Source organism: Tursiops truncatus, chromosome 10 (genome assembly GCF_011762595.2).
Source record: "Tursiops truncatus isolate mTurTru1 chromosome 10, mTurTru1.mat.Y, whole genome shotgun sequence".
Classification (NCBI taxonomy): domain Eukaryota; kingdom Metazoa; phylum Chordata; class Mammalia; order Artiodactyla; family Delphinidae; genus Tursiops; species Tursiops truncatus.
Window position 1 is genome coordinate 23,204,182 of NC_047043.1, and position 18,543 is coordinate 23,222,724.

Below are 18,543 nucleotides of genomic sequence, written 5' to 3' on the forward strand. Positions count from 1 at the left end.
ACGCCTCTCTCTTCATTTACGTTCTTGCCGCACAGGCCTTCTCTCTGGGCACCCCTCCGTGGGTGCAGGAGGACCCAAGGTGGCGGGATTTCGAGTTCCCACGGGGTCCTTGGTCCGGTAGTCAAGGTGACCTGGGGACGTTGGCGCTGGAGCTAGGGAACGACCGGCCCCAGGTGTGGGAAGTGAGTCGTGCTCACGAGTCCTATCCTAGCCCTACCCTTTCACCAGCCCTGGAGCCGGTGGACGGCATTTGCCTAATGTTGGCCGAGGTAGCTGATGCCTTAAGAGCCCTGAGGTTCGTGGGCGTGCGCTGGAATCAGGAAGGGGTTCTGAATCCACTGAGTGGGGTACAGGGTCTAGATTCTGCCCCAAATGTTAACGATAAACGCTAGGGCTTGAGAGTTAAATAACTTTTTATAAGTGTTGTTAATTCTACCGGAATGTGCTTAGCCCTGCCCCCAATAGACCCTTGGTTCAGCCTGGATTTTTTTTTCTGAATGAAACATTTGATATATCTCGCCCCGCTTTTGTATGCTACAGAAGTCAGATGTGACTTAACAAAACTGACAACAGACGTTTGGCCCTTTACCTGTTATCACAACCATTTAACACCAAGGTGTACCATTATTCCCATGCTATATCAAGCAAACAGATTCAAAGAAATAAAGCAACATGTCCAAAGTAATACAGCTAGTAAGGTGACCAGTAAGAGCCAGGATGTAAACACCTCTCTATTCTCTAGTGTATCCTGACTCCCTGCTTAAAGAGTCTGGTTAATAAATACACACTATAGATTACCTCACTGGTTCAAGTGCTTGGTGAAGTAGGCTCGTTTTCTGTGGCCAAAAGAAATAACAGTGATCCAAGGATGATGTTACAGAAGCGCAGTTTTTCAAACCCACAATATCAATCTTTTTCAACAGTAAGTATCAACTGCCTGTCCTGTGCCAAATGCTATCCTGAGATCTGGGGACACAGCAGTGAACAGCCCTGTCCTCACAGAGTTCACATAACAGGGGAGACAACACATAAACATGTCAAGTATCGATAGGTGCTATGAAGGAAAATAAAGCAAGGTAAGGGGCAGAGTGCTTGTTCCTACACCCCAGCTGTTCTCTACAGTTACCATCTATAGTCCTCAGGTTCACAAAGGAGGAGCCACGTGTTTCTCACTTTAGAGAAAAAATAATGTACCATTTGCTTTTGTTTCTCAAAGCTCCAACACCTTTTGGGTGTTTGGGGAATACATAAACAAGGAACAAGAGTGACTGAAAATGAGAAATGATGAAGCAAAAGGAGGCTGATTCCACCCAGCAATTGATTTGCCCATAATTATTTTATTGACACTTTTTTATTGTTACAAAGGGAAAGTAAGGTGTTGAGGATGTAGAAAGGAAGGCCATGCACATGAGGGGACACAGCATCACTTTAGATCTCAGGAAGCAGTAATAAGCATCTGATGGGTCTTTGGGGAAACAGGAAAAGGGGGAAATCCAATAAAGAGAAAGACCAACTTAAGAGAGACAAAAAGAGAGGCTAAGAAATGCAAACATCTTCCTGGAACCACAGAAGAGAGGCTAAATGAGGCCATCATTTAATCTATCTTTTCAGGGATAATAAGGTCTCTGGGGAAAGAGAGGTGGGAAGAACCAATTTTTTAGAGAATTTCTAGGGTCACAGAATGAATGTGACCCTAGAAATTACAAAGCCACAGACAGAAGTGAGAAAACAGCTATGTTTAAGTTTTGGTAGGTGGGCAGAGACTAGTAATAATATCACAGGTTTGCCATTTATTGAATCACAGCTACTACATGCTGGAAACCATGCTAAACTCTTTATAGAATGATTCCTAACCAATGCAACACCCCTGCAAGGTAGGCATTATTATTATTCCAACCTTGCAAAGGACACTGGGGTTACAGTTTAAGTAGCTTGTTCTTGTTGCCCAGCCAGCAAGGGGCAGGGTCAGAAGAGGGACCCGAGCCTGCCAGGCTCTGAAGTCAGAGTGTTTTCACATCCCTACTTCTCCATGCTACAAATTTCACAGAGGGGCTGGGTGAGGGTGACTTGGCAAATTCCAAGCTCCCAGTGAAAGAACAATAAGGAGATTCAGGTCTGAGCAGGATATTTATAAATTTCACAGGAGAATTATTGGATCCTGCTTTCTAGAATTTCTAGGGAATGCAAGGGAGAGAAAGGATTATGGTGGGAGTTGATTTTGACTTGGGGATTTCTTGGTAGGAGGGAACTGGCAGGAGGAGTCAGGCCCTAGGGTGGGTCCTAGGCAGCAGTCCGGTAGTTGGGGTGGACCTGGGGCCTGACGTCACAGACCATGCCAAGAAGCTGGGCCAGGACACGTTCGCGGCTTCTCTGCTGGGAGCTCTGCATGCCCTGCACCTGGCGCCTTGTAGCCTGCTCCACCTCAGCTGACAGATTCCCTTGGGAGCCCATGGCCTGGGGGGTGGGAGAAAGGGTGGAAAAGAGAAACGAGAAAGCAGAAACAGAGAAAGAAGCATCCACGCATGTGGAGGGAAGGGTCCTGGAGCAAGACCAGAAAGAAAGGCCCTCTCCAAAACCACTCCCATCCGTGGAAATATCTAGACACTGAAGAGACCAACATAATGCCCTCTCCCCTAAGACCTGACATGCAGCATCACCCTACAACAGACCGTACCATCCCCACCACCTCACCACCCATGCCCATAAAACTCGGCCCTCCACCCCAAATACCATCATACTCTACAGAGACTGTGGCAATCCCCCCCACTTCCACAAGCCGTAGAAGTCCTTCAAAACTCCTAGACGCTCTTACATATCACAAAGCTTGACCAATATCATGGTCTTCATCAGGTCCCCTTCAGCCCTTTACTACCTTATTTTCTTGTGGAATCACCCTGTACACACCTCACCAGATATACCGACCAACTTGCACCCTGGGGTCCCATCCCAGCCTCCCCCACGACTCACTGCCTGCTGCTTGCTCTGGAATTCCTGCTCTCTCTCTCTGCGGTATTGCTCCACTTCCATCTGTGCCTCCTCCTTTGCCTGCTTCAGACGCCGGGCCTTCCCTGGAGGCAGGAGAAAGGACTGAAAGTGGGGGTAGACCCCACACACACAAAACGTGAGAGCAGGGGTCAGTCCCTCCCAAAAAGTTAGTGCCTTCTCTCAGCCAGCCAAGAACTAGATTCTGACACCCACCCATTTCTTCCCTCCTAATAAGCGCCCCCAGCCTCCCTCCCCCCGCCCCACCAGCCTTGGGTTATCCTAAGGACTCAAATGTTTGCTGTCCTTCCACCCCCAATTTTCTCTCCAGATTCCTAAGGGAGAAATGAGGAGACTCACTCTTTCTGGCATCTGCCACCTTCTCAGCCGCCCGCTTCTCGGCTTGCAGGAGCTGCTGGATACCCTGGGACTGACTGGCCATTTCTGTCGTTACGACCGATGCCGTTTCGGAAGCTACCAAGGTACCAGATGGCTCCCCCTTTCCCCCTCCCCCAACACCGCCTCCTCCTCCTCCAGCTGTTTGCTGCAGCCTTCCACTACCCCTGGGTCTTAGTGCTCCCCTTTTCGCTCAGCCTCCTGCACCGGGTGTCTCCCCCAAACTGATCCTCCCATTGATGGCTGGTCCTCCTCTCCCACCTCTCACTCTGGCAGTACCCAGAAGAACCGCCTGGGGGCAGCAAAGACCAGGTCCAAAGCTGCCTGCTAACTTCACAGCAGGTGCAGGGCTTTCCCAGTCGGAAGGTCTAGGAATGGGGGCAGGGGCCGAGAAGAGAGGAGTATTTGAGAGAGAAGGAGGCATAGAGGGATTGAGAATGGGGTGAGGAGGTAAGGAAATTATCATGCGTGGTGTGTTGGGAATAGAGTGTGCTGGGCTTCTCTGAATTCTTCCAACTTCTTTTCCTTTTTCTCCCTCCCATTTCCATCTCCTTTTTCTACACCTTTCCCAATTCCAAATTTCTCCATTCACTTCACGTGCTTTGTCCTGCGGTTGTTTTCCTTGTCTTTTGCTTCCTGTGTTTTTCTCTTTTATGATCTGTCCCTTTCTTGATCTCACTGTGGTTTTGATTTTTCATTTTCATTGTGATTTTTATCCTGTCTTTATCTCCCCTGTTTTCTCTCTCTTCTCATTTTTTCGCCTATCACTGAACCATCTCCTCTCTCCTCCCAGTAGGGGGAAGCGGGGTTAAACCTCCAAAGAGCCCTTGCTCTTCCTTTTCCTCGCCTGTCGTCCAGTCTTCCGGTTTCAGACGGACCCTTTATCTTAAGTTCCCTAGTTTCCCCCCGGAGGCTAAGGCCAAGGAAACACCTCCCGTCCCCTCGGGGAGGAACGGCATCCGGTAACGCGCCTCAGTTCATTTCCGTCCTTTACCTGCGTCTCGGCTTGCGCCATTTCCGTCAGTCTAGAGTGTCTCCGCCCTTCCCGCCTCCCTTCCTCGGAGCGTCTTAAACACAGGCTTCGGGCCTACTGCTCCGGGGGTACTTAGGGGGCGGGGGGCAGGTCTGATGAGTAACCCCTCCCCCCAAGTCCCAGAGGGAGAAGCCTCTACATCTGTCTGTCGGGTACATTATATTCAATTTCTAGATCATTATTTGAAATTGTGACTTTTTAAAATTCAGGTTTCTATTGATAAAAATTTCCCCCATCACTCTCTATTTGTCTTTATTATATAACAAAGTCCTTTATTAAAAATTTACCTGGACTAATGAGCCTTTAAGTAATCATTTATCCTTTTCTCAAATTTCACATTAAAAAAAAAATGTGACCCCAGCTCCCCTCAAAATTGTTTTCAAACCTATCACCTGGAAAAGGGATGAGGGTTAGGACTGGCCTCATCTCTTGCTGAAAATGTAAGAAGAAATGGGGAACCAAAGGGAGAAACAGAGGGAATATCAGAGATGGAGGGGGAGGGACCATCCAAGGCTGGGGTCCTGACTGCTGCCTGTTTATCCTTCTTCCTCAGCCCAAGAGTTCCATGGCCTCCACTTCCCGACGCCAACGTCGAGAGCGTCGCTTCCGTCGTTATTTGTCTGCAGGACGGCTGGTCCGGGCCCAAGCCCTCCTCCAGCGACACCCAGGCCTTGATGTAGATGCTGGGCAGCCTCCACCACTGCACCGGGCCTGCGCCCGCCACGATGCCCCTGCCCTGTGCCTGCTTCTTCGGCTTGGGGCTGACCCTGCCCACCAGGACCGCCACGGGGACACAGCGCTGCACGCTGCTGCCCGGCAGGGCCCTGATGGTGAGTCTGCTTCATGGGGAACAAGGTCATGAGCAACTGGTGGGGTGTGAGATGAAGGCCAATGGTTGAAAAATAAGCTAGTTGTTTGGTCATGGGACTTAGGGAAATAGTTGACCAAGTTGGCTTGTGGCTGTCATTTGTGCCTTTACATTACTGAGCTACCATTGTCTGAAGAGCCCAGCATTCCCCAAACAGCAACTAGTATTTAAATTACACATCTCTCTAGATTAGTAGCTACTTTGTCTCTTGACTGGTTGTTTGCGTGTAGTGTGAAAAGCAGGATAGAGGGTACTCTCTGCAGTTACATTGCCTGGGTTCAAATCCCAGCTCCACACTTAATAGCTGTGTATTCTTGGCAAGTTTCTAAACTGGCCTGATGCTTCATTTGCCCATCTGCAAAATTATATTTCATTTCATTTTATTTTATTTCTTTTTGTGGTACGCGGGCCTCTCACCGTTGTGGCCTCTCCCGTTGCGGAGCACAGGCTCCGGACGCGCAGGCTCAGTGGCCATGGCTCACGGGCCCAGCCGCTCCGCGGCATGTGGGATCTTCCCAGACCAGGGCACGAACCCATGTCCCCTGCATCGGCAGGCAGACTCTCAACCACTGCGCCACCAGGGAAGCCCCCATCTGCAAAATTAAATAACAGCAACCATTGCTGTGTGCCAGACACTTCTCACAAAGCAACTCATTTAATCCTCACAGCTACCCTATGAAGGTATAAGTACTAACATCATCCCCCATTTCTCAGATGAGGAAACAGCACAGAGAAGTTTAAGTACTTTGCCAAAGTCACACAGCTATTAAGAGCAAGGGTTGTATCCTAGGCAGCCTAACTAGACTGCCTATGCTCTAACCTGTGTGATCCTTTGTAGAATCATACAGTAATAATGCCTGTGTTCAAAGCACCCATGCTGTGACATATGTTTTGAGAATCAGCTGACACAGTACATAATTAGAGCACTTGGCACATGATAAACACTCTAGATACTGGCCATTGTTCCTGTGGTTATCAACAGACCCATACTCTTTCACCCACAGTTCTGAAACTCAGAAACACTCTGAGAACCAAACATTTTTCATCAGTCTGCCACCAAACTCATTTGGTAACAAAACCTAACATAAACTAAAGCTAGGCTATTTATGATGTTTTTATCCTACTGATGTCAGTATTCATATGTTTCACTGCAGAAACATTCACGTGTTTGGTTACTGGGGCTACCCAGTCTCTCCCGGGCTACATAATATACAGTGTACAGTTGTCCCTTGGTATCCGAGAGGGATTGGTTCAAGGATCCCCCTCCCAAGAGACCAAAATCCACAGATGCTCAAGTCTGTTTTATAAGATGACGTGGTATTTGCGTATAGCCTACAAACCATCTTCCTGTATACTCTAAGTCATCTCTAGATTACTTAAAATACCTAATACAATGTAAATGCTATGTAAATAGTTGCAGGCAAGCAGCAAATTTAAGTTTTGCTTTTTGGAACTTTCTGGAACTTTTTTTTCCTGAATGTTTTAGGTCTATGGTTGGTTGATTCTGCGGATGCGGAACCTGAGGATATGGAGGGCCAACTATATGTATACTTTCAGATCAACTCTATCAAATCCCCAAAATATCTGCATTCTGGAAAGCCTTTGATATTGAGGGTTTCAGATGGGGACTTGTTGATACATTAGTGGCAGCAGAGGCAGCTCTGCAGAGGTACAGCCCTCCTAGGAAAATAACAGGTGAAACCCCTTTCCCCTTTTAGAGATTTTCCTTCTATAGTAAGAACATTAGATGAAAACCTTTAGGTTGGGATGAACAACCTGAACTCAGTTTGATTGCTCTTATCATCCCCCAGCTCCCCACGAATATACAGGAACCTCACCCACATCCCCGAAACCTCCCCCATATAGTCAAAAATCCCCTTTTCTTTAATTCCCCTAACATAAGTGAGATAGGCTGCCCTGTTCAGATTTTTTTTTTTTTAAACTGAGAACAAAGAGAGGAGGCTTACAAAGCGCAGGCACCTAACTCGACAGTGGACATTGTACATGGCAACAGAGCAGAGTGCCCTGAGGCCAACTTCACACCCCGTCCAAGCTCCAGCTCTGCCACTTACAGGCTGTGTGACAGGGACATGCAGCTTAGCCTCTATGAACCTAATTTGCTTCTCTAAAATGGAGGTTGTGGCGAGTAAGTGAGGCAAGCATTTGGCAGTTTTGGTCCTCACTGGATGATAAGTATTGTTATTTTTATTCTTGTATTATTCAATTAAGGCTTTTTAAGTAACAGAAATGTCTCTTACAGTATGGTAAGTGCTTCCTTCATTGTACTGAATTCTAAGAAGCATGTGAGAATGACATTATGGTTCCATTTACAGATGAGGAAAGCAGGGCCTAGAAGGTTCAGGACCTTGCTGAAATCTCACCTACACTGAGGTCACTCCCAAGCCCTCTCAGGCCTTCCTTCCTCCTGGTCCCCTGCCAGCCCTACCACCAGGTGGCCTTCTAACTCCTTGGTAGAAAGGCCTGTCTCTAGAGACCACTCTGCCTTAAAATGCAGATATTTCCTTTGAACAGATGAAATGACCCAGAGTCTCCTGGGGGAGGGTAGGTTCCCTTCAGTTTCCATGTTCAAGGGATGTGCCAGTTCACGCTGAATTGGCTGGGCTGGGTTGTCACACCTAGTGAGATGCCAGTGAATGGCCACTACCTTTGAGGCTTTTGGTAACACCTCATGGGGAGGTGGTCTTAGCTGTCAGAGACCCCTGTATAAACACACCTTAGTCCAACAATAGCCATTCTCTATATACAGCAAGAATGAGTGAACATTGAGAAACGGGGTCGTTTTCTCACAGTCTTTGCAAAAAGAATAAGTCCAAAGCCAGCTTGTGTGTTTGTTTTCTTTTTTTTTTTAATGTAACATTCACTGCACCTGTGCCAGCACAGTATTAGACATTTCCTATCCTTTACCCACTTTGATCTGCTCAGTAGAAGTAGGCTGTGGCCCTGCTTTGCAGATGACTGAGCTGTCCGGTTTATGTTCTCTTTGCTTTCCAACCTTACATCCCACAGCGAGCCCACAAACCCGAGACTCCTGCTTCGTGACTCTGTCTTCAGTGACCCCAAGCATGTTTTCAACAAACATGCTTGTTCTTTTATCTGCCTCTTGCCTGTCGCCTTCCTGTCCGCCCTACTAAGTTTTCCACCTTGCTAGATTATTCTCCCTTCACAGCCCAGTGTAAGTCCCCACCTCCTCCTGGAAGCCCTTTCCAACCACCCCGCCCACTGTTACCTTTTCTTCCTGTGTCTCAGTCGTCACTTAATATAAACTTCTGCTCTGGCATTTTAAAAAAGTGTTTTGTACCAATTAGTATGAACATCTCATTAATGTAGAAATCATGTCTCATTATGGGGAGGAGAAGAACAGTGCTTCCATCACTAAGAAGAAGTGCATTTTTACTCCACAAAGCTTTTTTTTTCACATTTATTTTTCCCAATATAAAAGTGCAACATGTTAATTAAAGAACATAAGGGAAAAGTTGATCTATACTGCTAAATTGGTGGTAAAGTTGGTGTTTCAAATCACTGGAGGGGGTGGTGGTGAACTATTTAATAAACGATACTGGACCATTTGTCTTCTCTGGAGAAAAATAGTCTTACCTTACACCTGATTTAAAAGTAAATTACAGCAGATTAAACACCTATATGTGACAGGAAATGCATGGGAGGGTTTTCCCTGGGGGGAATAAAACTTGGAAGACAGTATCAAAGAAAACTTTAGCTTTATCTATGATTTTTTTTTAAAGGATGTTGCAAAATGAAAATATATTAACATACCTTGTGGTAGGAATAGGGTTGCTTATCATACTATACTTTGTACTTTTTTCTTTTTTTTATATTTCTAGAAATATAGTAGGAAAACACACAAGGGCATAATCTTGGAGTGGAGAAAAACCTTCCTAAGAATGAAATAAAGTCAAAAACTGTAAAATGAAAATATTGATACAGATTTAACTACAGTACAATTTTGAAAAGACAGATGGGAAAAAATATCTACAATATATGTGACACAGACACAAAGGGTTGGTATCTATACTATATAAAGAGCTCTCATATCTACACATATAATTTCCAGGGGAAAGTAGACAAAGAATATGAATATGAAATTTTTCATTAATAAAGTCATTTTTTTAATCCATCAGATGGGCAAAATTTAAAGGGTTAGGGATATTCAGCTTTGGTAAAGGACAGCACAGGCACTCATATATTCTTTTTTTTTTTAACTTTGATAATTACCTAGTTCATTTCAAGAGTAATTGAATAATATTCTTTGTCGCATATAGAAAAGGATTCCTGAAAGTGATAAAGCTGTAACCTCATCAGGCGCTCGTATATTCTTGATGACACAAACTTTTTGAAAGCAGTTTGGCAAAATTGCACATGTCGTTTGACTCAGAAATTCCACTTCTGAGAATCTACCCCACAGAAGTACTGTAAGGAGTCCACAAAGACACATCCATAAGACTGATCATTTTTGGAAGCAAAGTCTTTCTGTTGGGGGTGTGAAGATTTGTTTCATGCACACAGTGGAACACTACACAGTCATAAAAAAGAATGAGGTAGACTGTGTATACGCCTGTGGAAAATATATAAATGAGGTGTTAAAATGAAAAAAGCAAGTTGCCAAACAATATATAGTAGTATGGTCGCATAACTGAAAAGAAATTGTGCGTTATGTGTTTATATAAACCAAGAGAAGACTAGAAGGGACCACAGCAAACTGTTAACAGTGATTAACTTTATTCTTTAGTCTTTAAAAAGAAAAGAAAATTTCACATTAATTATGTCCCTTTCACATTAAAATATCAGCTAAGGTTGAAGGAAAGCCACCCATAGTCTACCACCCAGAGACTAGAATGTTTACGTATTTCCATCCAGTCTACCTTTTTCAAGCATGGGGTTTGGTCTCTTTTTCACAGAGCTGTGATTGGATCCTATGTACAGTTTTGCAGCCAGCTTTTTCCACACACAAACATAATTTTTAGTGGCTATTTAATATTCTGTACCAGATTTTACTCATGATGTTTTATAGTTGGAGGCCTTACCCCTTAAAACCTGTGAATTTAAAAACCTTCCACCCTCACACCTGCTGTGAGCCCTGGTGGGATATAAGCCGTTGAAAGACAAGACCAGGTACTTGCTGGGAGGGACAAGTTGGGAGGGCTTGTGACAGGTCACGTCAGTACTAAAGAGAAGCACCCCCACCCCTCCTTTTGATGTGGTTTGGGTTGGGTGACGCTCAGGTGTGCCAGGAGATGGGTGGGGGCAGTGGACCTTGGCCAGCCAAGGCTGGACCCTTCTATCTTCTGCTTTCCTGGCAGTGACAGGACAACCCTTCCTCTCTCTCATCCTTTTGCCAGGTAGCCAGTATGTTCTAGCACCACTGAATAAAGATCTAAAGACTGCCGGCCCACTTCTTCCTGCCGTAGGGAGAGAAACTAGGTCCACAGGAAGGGAGGGTGCCTCACTCATCTTCCTCTGTCCTGAGAGTGCAGAGGTGGTTGGCGACCATGGCAGGTGGCAGGCTGGCCAGGCGTAGGGTGCCGGGTGGGCAGTGAGGAGAGCAGCGTGGCACTCAGCTGATGCGTTGAGGTCAGGGCTCAGGAAGAGGGGAGCTCAGGAATGTCAGTCCCTCTCCTATTTTCCCCCAGCCTCCTGTCAGCCAGGCCCTGAGTGGAACCCTCTATCTCAGCCCCGTTCCCCTGCCCTAGGTCAGCAGTCATTTGGAAAGAGTTTGCTCTGCTGCTGGGAACAGTTCTATGGCTCAAATTCATTACTGGGCTGGACTCTCTACCTCTCCGTCCCCCTCCCAGCATCCCCTGGCTAAGGCTGGCTGAGAGAAATGCCCCTGAAAATATTTATCTTATGCAGCTTATTGAAAAGTGATATAAAGAAAAGTATTAAGTATTTGTATATTTAGAATGGTACAAATCAGGGTGTGCAGGTATTTTCCCAGTCTGGAGAACATAGTTTTGGGTGAGAAACACAATGAGAGGCATAAAGTGACAATATTTTCAAGCCAAAAATGGAATATATAGTCAAAGTGTTTTGACATTACCCTAGGTGGCTGGAGGCAGACCAGAAAATGTCATTGACATAGTAGAGCTCCCAGGACACTAAATTAGTTTGTGAAGACGCAGGTCGGTATATTTTAAACTACCACACTTACCACGCATGTGGTTAAGTATCAGTAAATATTTGTCAGTGATGGTGATTTCCTAGCACCCAGAAAGCATCTATGTGGGCAACCCTTCCATTGCTCTAAGACCAAGAGAGTGGGCTTCCCTGGTGGCGCAGTGGTTGAGAATCTGCCTGCCAATGCAGGGGACACGGGTTCGAGCCCTGGTCTGGGAAGATCCCACATGCCGTGGAGCAACTGGGCCTGTGAGCCACAGCTACTGAGCCTGCGCGTCTGGAGCCTGTGCTCTGCAACAAGAGAGGCCGCGATAGTGAGAGGCCTGTGCACCGCAATGAAGAGTGGCCCCCGCTTGCCACAACTAGAGAAAGCCCTCGCACAGAAATGAAGACCCAACCCAGCCAAAATTAAATAAATAAATAAATAAATAAGCCAAGCATTTGAAGCCCTTTAAAAAAAAATAAAAATAAAAAAATAAGACCAAGAGAGTAAGTAACCTGTAGGATTCAAGATGGCGGCCCTACCAAGGAGTGAGAGTTCCAGCTAACTTTTGCTCACTGCTCTCCCACAAACAGCCTACACGGATTTCTTCCTGCCACTGCTGAGTCGCTGTCCCTCTGCCATGGGAATAAAGAATAAGGATGGGGAGACCCCAGGGCAAATTCTGGGCTGGGGACCCCCCTGGGATTCTGCCGAGGAGGAGGAAGAAGATGAGGCCTCTAAGGAGCGGGAATGGAGCCAGAAGCTGCAGGGAGAGCTGGAGGACGAGTGGCAGGAGGTCATCGGGAGGTTTGAAGGTAAGAATCCATTTCCATCCACAGCCGCCCTTCTTCCTCACTGGCTGCTTTTCCTACACCCACTCCACGAATGCTCCCACTGGCTTCCTATGGTCCCTTCTTCTGTGCTGCCCCACCTCTCTTGCCTGTCACCTTCTCATGGCCTCCCTGCGACCACCACCTCCCACCCTCCCAAACAGATGATGCTTCCCATGAGACCCAGGAACCCGAGTCCTTCTCAGCCTGGTCAGATCGCATGGCCCGGGAACATGCCCAGAAGCGCCAGCAGCAGCGCGAGGCAGAGGGAGCCTGCCGACCCCCACGGGCTGAGGGCTCGGGTCAGAGCTGGCGGCAGCAGCAGGAGGAGCAGCGGCTCTTCCAAGAGCGAGCCCGGGCCAAGGAGGAAGAACTGCGTGAGAGCCGAGCCAGGAGGGCACCGGAGGCTCCCGGGGATCGAGTGCTGGAGCCAGCCAGGGCCGGGCCCAGGGCAGAGCACCCCAGAGGAGCGGGGAGGGGCAGACTCTGGCGCTTCGGTGATGTGCCCTGGCCCTGCCCTGGCGGAGGAGACCCAGAAGCCATGGCTGCAGCCCTGGTGGCCAGGGGCCCTCCCTTGGAGGAGCAGGGGGCCCTGAGGAGGTATTTGAGGGTCCAGCAGGTCCGCTGGCACCCCGACCGCTTCCTGCAACGATTCCGAAGCCAGATTGAGACCTGGGAGCTGGGCCGAGTGATGGGAGCTGTGACAGCCCTTTCTCAGGCCCTGAATCGCCATGCGGAGGCCCTCAAGTGACCCCAGGGAAAGAGCAAGAAACTGCAGGAAGTGCAGGGAAGTAAGAAGGGTAAGGTCAGGAGACCGGTGCTGAACGGCAGAGGATGTGGGGCGGGAGCAGAACTTGTAATGAGCAGGGGTGGGGGGATGCGGGCCACCACCACTGCTCCTTGACTCTGCCATTTCCTAATAAGACCTGGTTCCACATCTCACTCCCGGTGTCTCCTCTGCCTTTGTCCATCACTGTGGTTTTCATCACCCATAACATCTCCTTTCTCACTCCACCTGCCCAAACCCACAGCTCCTGCACACCTGCACCATGCACGCACACCCTAACTCGTGCCCTCAGCTGGAGACTAGGAGCCCCCTGCTTGCCTGCCCACCCGCCCACCAGGGCGGCCCTAAGAAGGCCCAGCTTGCCCTCCAGTCTCTCCACTCCCTACACTGGGCTCCTCTCCACTCTTCAGTCAGCGGTTGGAGAAATAGATGTGAACAGACGCGAAAAGGGGAACAAAACCAGTTTCCCTCCCCTCCCCAGCCAGAACCACATCCTCCTCCCCACTTAACACCCCCTTCCCCCAACACAGGGCTTTCCCTCTGCTGAGTCACTGAATGATGTGAATTGGGGGCAGCTGGAGCTGGGGGACCATAAGGAGGCTGTGGGAGGTTGGGGGATAGAAGCAGAAAGGATGGAGGAAGAGCCTATGGGGCAGTGGAATTTCGGTTGCTAAAATTAGGAGCAGGGGAAGGAGGCGGAAAGGGCCAAATTATGTAACCTGGGTTGTCTGTTCTTGGGCAACCAGGGATCCACCCCTGAGGCCATCCCTCGCCTCTAGCTTCTCAGTCCCGTCTCTCGTCCTCTAGGGCCCCGATTCTCTGCTCCCTCCATCGAGCTTCTGCCCCCATCCCAAACCTGGGCTTCATCTCTGGGCAGCCCAGTCTTGGCCTTCCAGATAAACATCCCCTTTTCCTGAGGTTGAGGAAAGGGCCTGGAGGGTAGAGGGAGAGGGTCCAGGATTCGCAGGGCGTGGGGTGGAGGACACCCTCCCTTCCACTCTTCATACTCAGTCCCCACTTCAGCTCCCGGGAACTGGGGTAGGGAGTTTGCAGACAGCACCAGACCCCACGTCACCAGCAGGACACAGCAGGAACTCAGCAAAGAGAAAGGGCAGGACTAAGGAGAGTACAGGCATGCGCTGGCACGTGCACAGTCTGCATGTTGTCTGCATCAGAGAATCATGAATCAGAACTTATTTTTCAGGTTTGGAATGGAATGCCGGTCTACACAGGAGAATCCCAGGAGTGGAAGTGGAGGGCAAGAGGTGACAGGGAGGGGAAGCTTCTGGAAGCATGGAAACATGGGGCGGGTGTGAGACCCTTGAAGAAGACAGAGAGCCAAAAGGCCCCAGGTCTCCGAGGGACCAGGCGGATGTTCAGGGGGCAGGAGGAGGAAGGGCTGGTGAGAAAGATCCTGTGAGAGGAAGCTGCTGTGATTCAGAGAAGAGACTGCGAGCTGTGAGCAACCCAGGCGTCCGGTTCCTCTCACAGGCCAGAGATTTCGGAAGTGGCATGCAAAGAGCTCAGGTTGGGAGTGGAGGCGGGGTTGGGGTTAGGACCCCTAAGCTGGGGGTTGAGAGGTAAGCAACAGAAAACTTTGGTGTCCAAATTTGTTCCTTCATCCAGCAGACTTTTGTCTGGTTTTTGAGCACATCATTTGCCCTTCTGCCAAGAGTCACATAAAACTAAAGCAAAACAAGCCCTGATACCTGGCCCCCCAGACCTCCCTCTTCTCAACGTCTCTCCCTGGTGTCTGGCCCCCAGCCCTGTTGGGGGTTCCCCTGAGATGAGGGCTGTTCACTTTCTCTGACCACACGGTTTCCGCTTCTGTGTCTCTAATTTCCTAGGCTGATAAAAATACTGAACCCTAGAGGCCCTGGCTTCCTCTGACCCCCTGGGGCCAGGCGGCAGGCATCCTGTCCTCCATGGTGGGGGTGGGGAGGAGGAACCAGGGATCCCCAAGGGGTGACTCAGTGCCTACCATGAAACACTGGGGAGGTAGGAGTGTGCATATCTCGCTCTCTAGACCTGGAAAGAGGAATCACTTCTCAGAGGAGGATGCGTTGGGGTTCAGTTAGAGAAATGGGATTGGGAATGAGACCGGTGAGATTGAAGAGGGTCAGTTGGGGGATCGGGTTGGGGCAGGTTTGGATTAAGTTAGGAGAAGGGTCTGGGAGGGACTCTCTTCAGTGCAGTTCAGCTGAGCATCAAATAGCCCAAAGATAAATGCAAACTCTGTTTCAAGTTTGCCATCCGATAGGGGAGGCAGGCCCATACCTAATCAACTGATTCAAGGCATGCTGAGTAAAAACGAGTAAGGTACAGTGGATGTGCAAAAAGGGGAAGGGGAGGTGGATTCCGGCTGAAAGCACCCGGGGGTCTCTGAGGGAGGAGAAGGCATTTGACGAACGGGTAGGATTTCTGTGGGAGGGGGAGTGGAAGGGCCCCAGAGAGGAGTGAAACAGCTTGAGCAGAGGCCAGGAGTCAGAAAACAGGAAAGACAAGTGTCCTGAGGTAGAGGAAGCACAGGTGTGAGGGAGCATGTGCTGAAGAAAGGACACAGAATGTCCAGGTGAGGGATTTGGACCTTATCTGTGGGCAGTGGCACTGCGACAGCTGTGAAGAAGAGGGAGTACAGGGCAGTGCTGCAGGTGTACAGACAAGGAATAAAAGTAACTGCCATTCGGGGGGCCGCATACTATGTGTTAACCATGTCAAGCCCTTTTCCTAATGTCAGAATCCTGCCAGCAACTGTCCTCCATTATACAGATGAGGAAACTGAGGCTCACAAGTGTACCATAGCTTGCTTAAGGTCACACAGCTCAAAAGTAGTGGAATTAGCATCAAACGCATTTTACTCCAAAACTTGTGTACTTTCTACTTAGGTCCCAATAACTCCAAGTGGCGTTAAAGGAAGGAACAGATTTTATAAACTGACAGGGATAAGTCGTTAGGTCATGCCAACTGATTGGATGGTGGGAGTGAGGGAAGAGGAGTCTTAGATGACTCCCAGTTTTGAGCCAAGGGCATAGGAAAGGCGATGATACCCTAAACCAAGGAGGTGTGTGGCTAAGGGGAAAATGAGTTAATTTCAGACATACAGTCAAATTTTTATTAAGCACCTGAAAGAAGCAGGGTGCTCTGCTAGGCAATGGATATAAATGATATAAAGTCACTGCCCTCATAGGGCTTGCAGTCTAACGAAACAACATACAGACAAGGACCAACTACACGTGATGACAGGAGGTGCACCTGCTTAGAGTAATAAAGTACTCAAGAAAGTCCTGCGGAGTTTGAGGTGTTAGCATGACACTCAGGTGGAGATTTCCAGTGAGCAGGTCTGGAGCCCGACAGAAAAGTTGGGGCTGCTGGAGGCATAGGTTTGGGCATCATTGCTTTTCCAGTAGAGGTGGAGCCTCTGAGTGGACAGGATCCCCAAAAGAGGGTGACCAGAAGAGGCTTGAGGATGATCAAAGGAAGAGGAACCAATAAAGGAGAGAGGTTGGGGGAGCAGTCAGAGAAGTAGGGCAAGGGAGAGGTATGCCAAGCAGAGACTGGGCGGCCACATCTGGTGCTTCAAAGAAGTCTAGTAGGTGAGAGTTCAAAAGATCCTTTGGGTTCAGGAGCTAGATGATTACAGATTTTGAGAAAACAGTTTCCACTTACCAGAGGCACAGAAATCGCTTTACGTAGGTTAAGGAATGAGTGGGAGGTGAGGAAAAGGAGGTGGTGAGTACAAAGGCATAGAATGGTGAATACTGAAGGTAACAGTATCATCTCTAGCTCAACCCACGAATTTTACAGTGAGGAAAATTTTACCAGTTCCCGAAAAAGTGGTTAGTTAGGGGGCTAGTCTCTTTTGAGACATCACACAGAAAAGGAGGGTGAGAGGTGGATGGACATTTAAGGGAGAAAGTCCAGGGAAGGCTTTTTATTTTCAAGAAATAAAGTTGAGTATGTAAAATGAAGGCGAATGAAAAGAGAAAGATACTGAAGACAAAAGAAAGGCGGGAAAGAGTATGGTAAACATGGGCAAGTGGGAGAGAGTACAAAGAATCAGCCTTGGACGGGAGAAAGAGTCCTCTGAATCAAGAAGAAAGGAAAAAGGAAACAAAGTGAAGGGAAAAGAAAGCAGTAAAGAGATCCACCTTGGATGGCCTTAAGTTCAATAAAAAGATGATAGCATCACCAACTGGGAGTAAAGAGGGGAGGAGGCGTGGAGGTTTAGAACATCACCTGCAGGAGAAGAAGAAGGGAATCAACAAAGATTAGGGATCACTGAGGGCTTTCTGAGGTTAGATGGTCAGGATTAGTCGTAGGCCTCTTATGAGGGCATGACTCTCCTGCAATGCTTGGCAGCCTAGGAAAAAGACCCAAGAATGAGACCATTGAGTTTACCCAAATCAAGTTTTTCAAGATTTTCTTGATAGAATATCAGGAAGGGAATGAGAGATGAAGAAAAACTTATCTAGATATACAAGTTGTTAAGCACATGGTAGAGATGTTGGTGGAGAAGATTGTGCTGTGAAGACCAGAAGAACGTGGAAAATGCAAAAGGCATGGACTTCGAGAGAGGAGGAGGTTATCAATGATGCAGAGGGGAGAGAGGAGAACAGTGGCCTCTCTTCTGCCCCCCCCTGCTCCTAGTGATGGGTGTGGAAGAAACAGCAGCCTTCACCAAAGACAGAAGGAACTTTATTAGGGAAAAGCCAGGTTTCAAAGTACCAGAGGAACTTGCTTTCAAAAGTGAAATAGAGGATTTGAGGAGTTCCATAGAATACTGTGAAATGGATTGGTAGAAACATCCTTTGTTGGGTAGGGAATCGGATCCAGGGAGGTTAAATCCCAGTGAGAGTTCAGAAGGAAACTAAGTCTGGAGGATTTTGCTTCCGGAAGCAAGAGGCTGCTGCTTCTGGAATTTAGGATGGGAGCTACACTGCATTTATCCTGAGGGAAAACAAACACTTTGAAGGCATCTTAGGGGGATGCGTAAGGTAAGGTATCTCTTCCAATTCCATGGCTTTCTTCGTGCCAACAGTTCCCATTGTTGACTCTCTAGTTCTCACATTGCCTCTGAAATCTAGACTCATATATACGACTGCCAAGTGACATTTCTGGGCAAGGCTTGAATATTATCCAAGACTTGGATGTCTGTCCAATAGGTTTAAACTTAAATCCAAAATTGAACTTCTGGTTCTCCCATCCCATCAGAATCCTGCTTCTCTCCCAGTCTCCCCGTCTTCTACCCCACCACCATCCATCCAATCCATCATCTGGTCCTGTCAATTCTACCCATGAAATATATCCCAATATATCCCAAATTTGTCTACTTCTCTCCATCTTCATGGTGGCCACCATCTTCTCCCCAGGATTACTGCAGTTGCCTCCTAACTGGCGTCTCTGCTTGCAATGTTACCCACTACAGTCTAGCCTAAACACAGGAGCCACAATGATCTTTTAAAAATGTAAATCCGGGCTTCCCTGGTGGCGCAGTGGTTGAGAGTCCGCCTGCCG

At 48.2% G+C, this 18,543-nt stretch overlaps 2 protein-coding genes across 6 annotated transcripts; one reads left to right on the forward strand and one right to left on the reverse strand.

Moving 5' to 3' along the window:
- Positions 1 to 1,069: 1,069 nt before the first annotated feature.
- On the reverse strand, positions 1,070 to 3,476 carry ATP6V1G2 (ATPase H+ transporting V1 subunit G2). 2 transcript variants are annotated; one of them, XM_004311225.4, is made up of 3 exons: positions 3,343 to 3,476; positions 2,968 to 3,068; positions 1,070 to 2,454 (listed from the first exon to the last, which is right to left on the reverse strand). In XM_004311225.4, exons 1-3 carry the CDS (start codon positions 3,422 to 3,424, stop codon positions 2,281 to 2,283), a joined length of 357 nt encoding a protein of 118 aa, XP_004311273.1. In that variant the 5' UTR covers positions 3,425 to 3,476; the 3' UTR covers positions 1,070 to 2,280. The 2 variants fall into 2 exon arrangements, with proteins under 2 accessions (XP_004311273.1, XP_019782745.1); XM_019927186.3 differs by having other exon boundaries at positions 2,968 to 3,087; positions 3,343 to 3,468.
- On the forward strand, positions 3,328 to 13,184 carry NFKBIL1 (NFKB inhibitor like 1). Of its 4 annotated transcripts, none has more exons than XM_019927185.3 (4): positions 3,328 to 3,464; positions 4,965 to 5,241; positions 12,006 to 12,227; positions 12,407 to 13,184. In XM_019927185.3, exons 2-4 carry the CDS (start codon positions 4,977 to 4,979, stop codon positions 12,991 to 12,993), a joined length of 1,074 nt encoding a protein of 357 aa, XP_019782744.1. In that variant the 5' UTR covers positions 3,328 to 3,464; positions 4,965 to 4,976; the 3' UTR covers positions 12,994 to 13,184. The 4 variants fall into 4 exon arrangements, with proteins under 4 accessions (XP_019782744.1, XP_019782742.1, XP_004311271.2 ...); XM_019927183.3 differs by lacking the exon at positions 3,328 to 3,464 and adding an exon at positions 3,708 to 3,828; XM_004311223.3 differs by lacking the exon at positions 3,328 to 3,464 and adding an exon at positions 4,406 to 4,563.
- Positions 13,185 to 18,543: the final 5,359 nt, after the last annotated feature.

Bases quoted from the DNA above. Each gene is read 5' to 3' on its own strand.
- ATP6V1G2 (XM_004311225.4), bottom strand. From the start codon at position 3,424: ATGGCCAGTCAGTCCCAGGGTATCCAGCAGCTCCTGCAAGCCGAGAAG. The intron at 3,069-3,342 runs GTGAGTCTCCTC...TCCTGCCTCCAG, and splicing joins GGTGGCAGATGCCAGAAAGA to GGAAGGCCCGGCGTCTGAAG. The intron at 2,455-2,967 runs GTGAGTCGTGGG...CCCACCCCCCAG, and splicing joins TCCAGAGCAAGCAGCAGGCA to GCCATGGGCTCCCAAGGGAA.
- NFKBIL1 (XM_004311223.3), top strand. From the start codon at position 4,507: ATGAGTAACCCCTCCCCCCAAGTCCCAGAGGGAGAAGCCTCTACATCT. The intron at 4,564-4,964 runs GTACATTATATT...CTTCTTCCTCAG, and splicing joins CCTCTACATCTGTCTGTCGG to CCCAAGAGTTCCATGGCCTC. The intron at 12,228-12,406 runs GTAAGAATCCAT...CCTCCCAAACAG, and splicing joins GGTCATCGGGAGGTTTGAAG to ATGATGCTTCCCATGAGACC.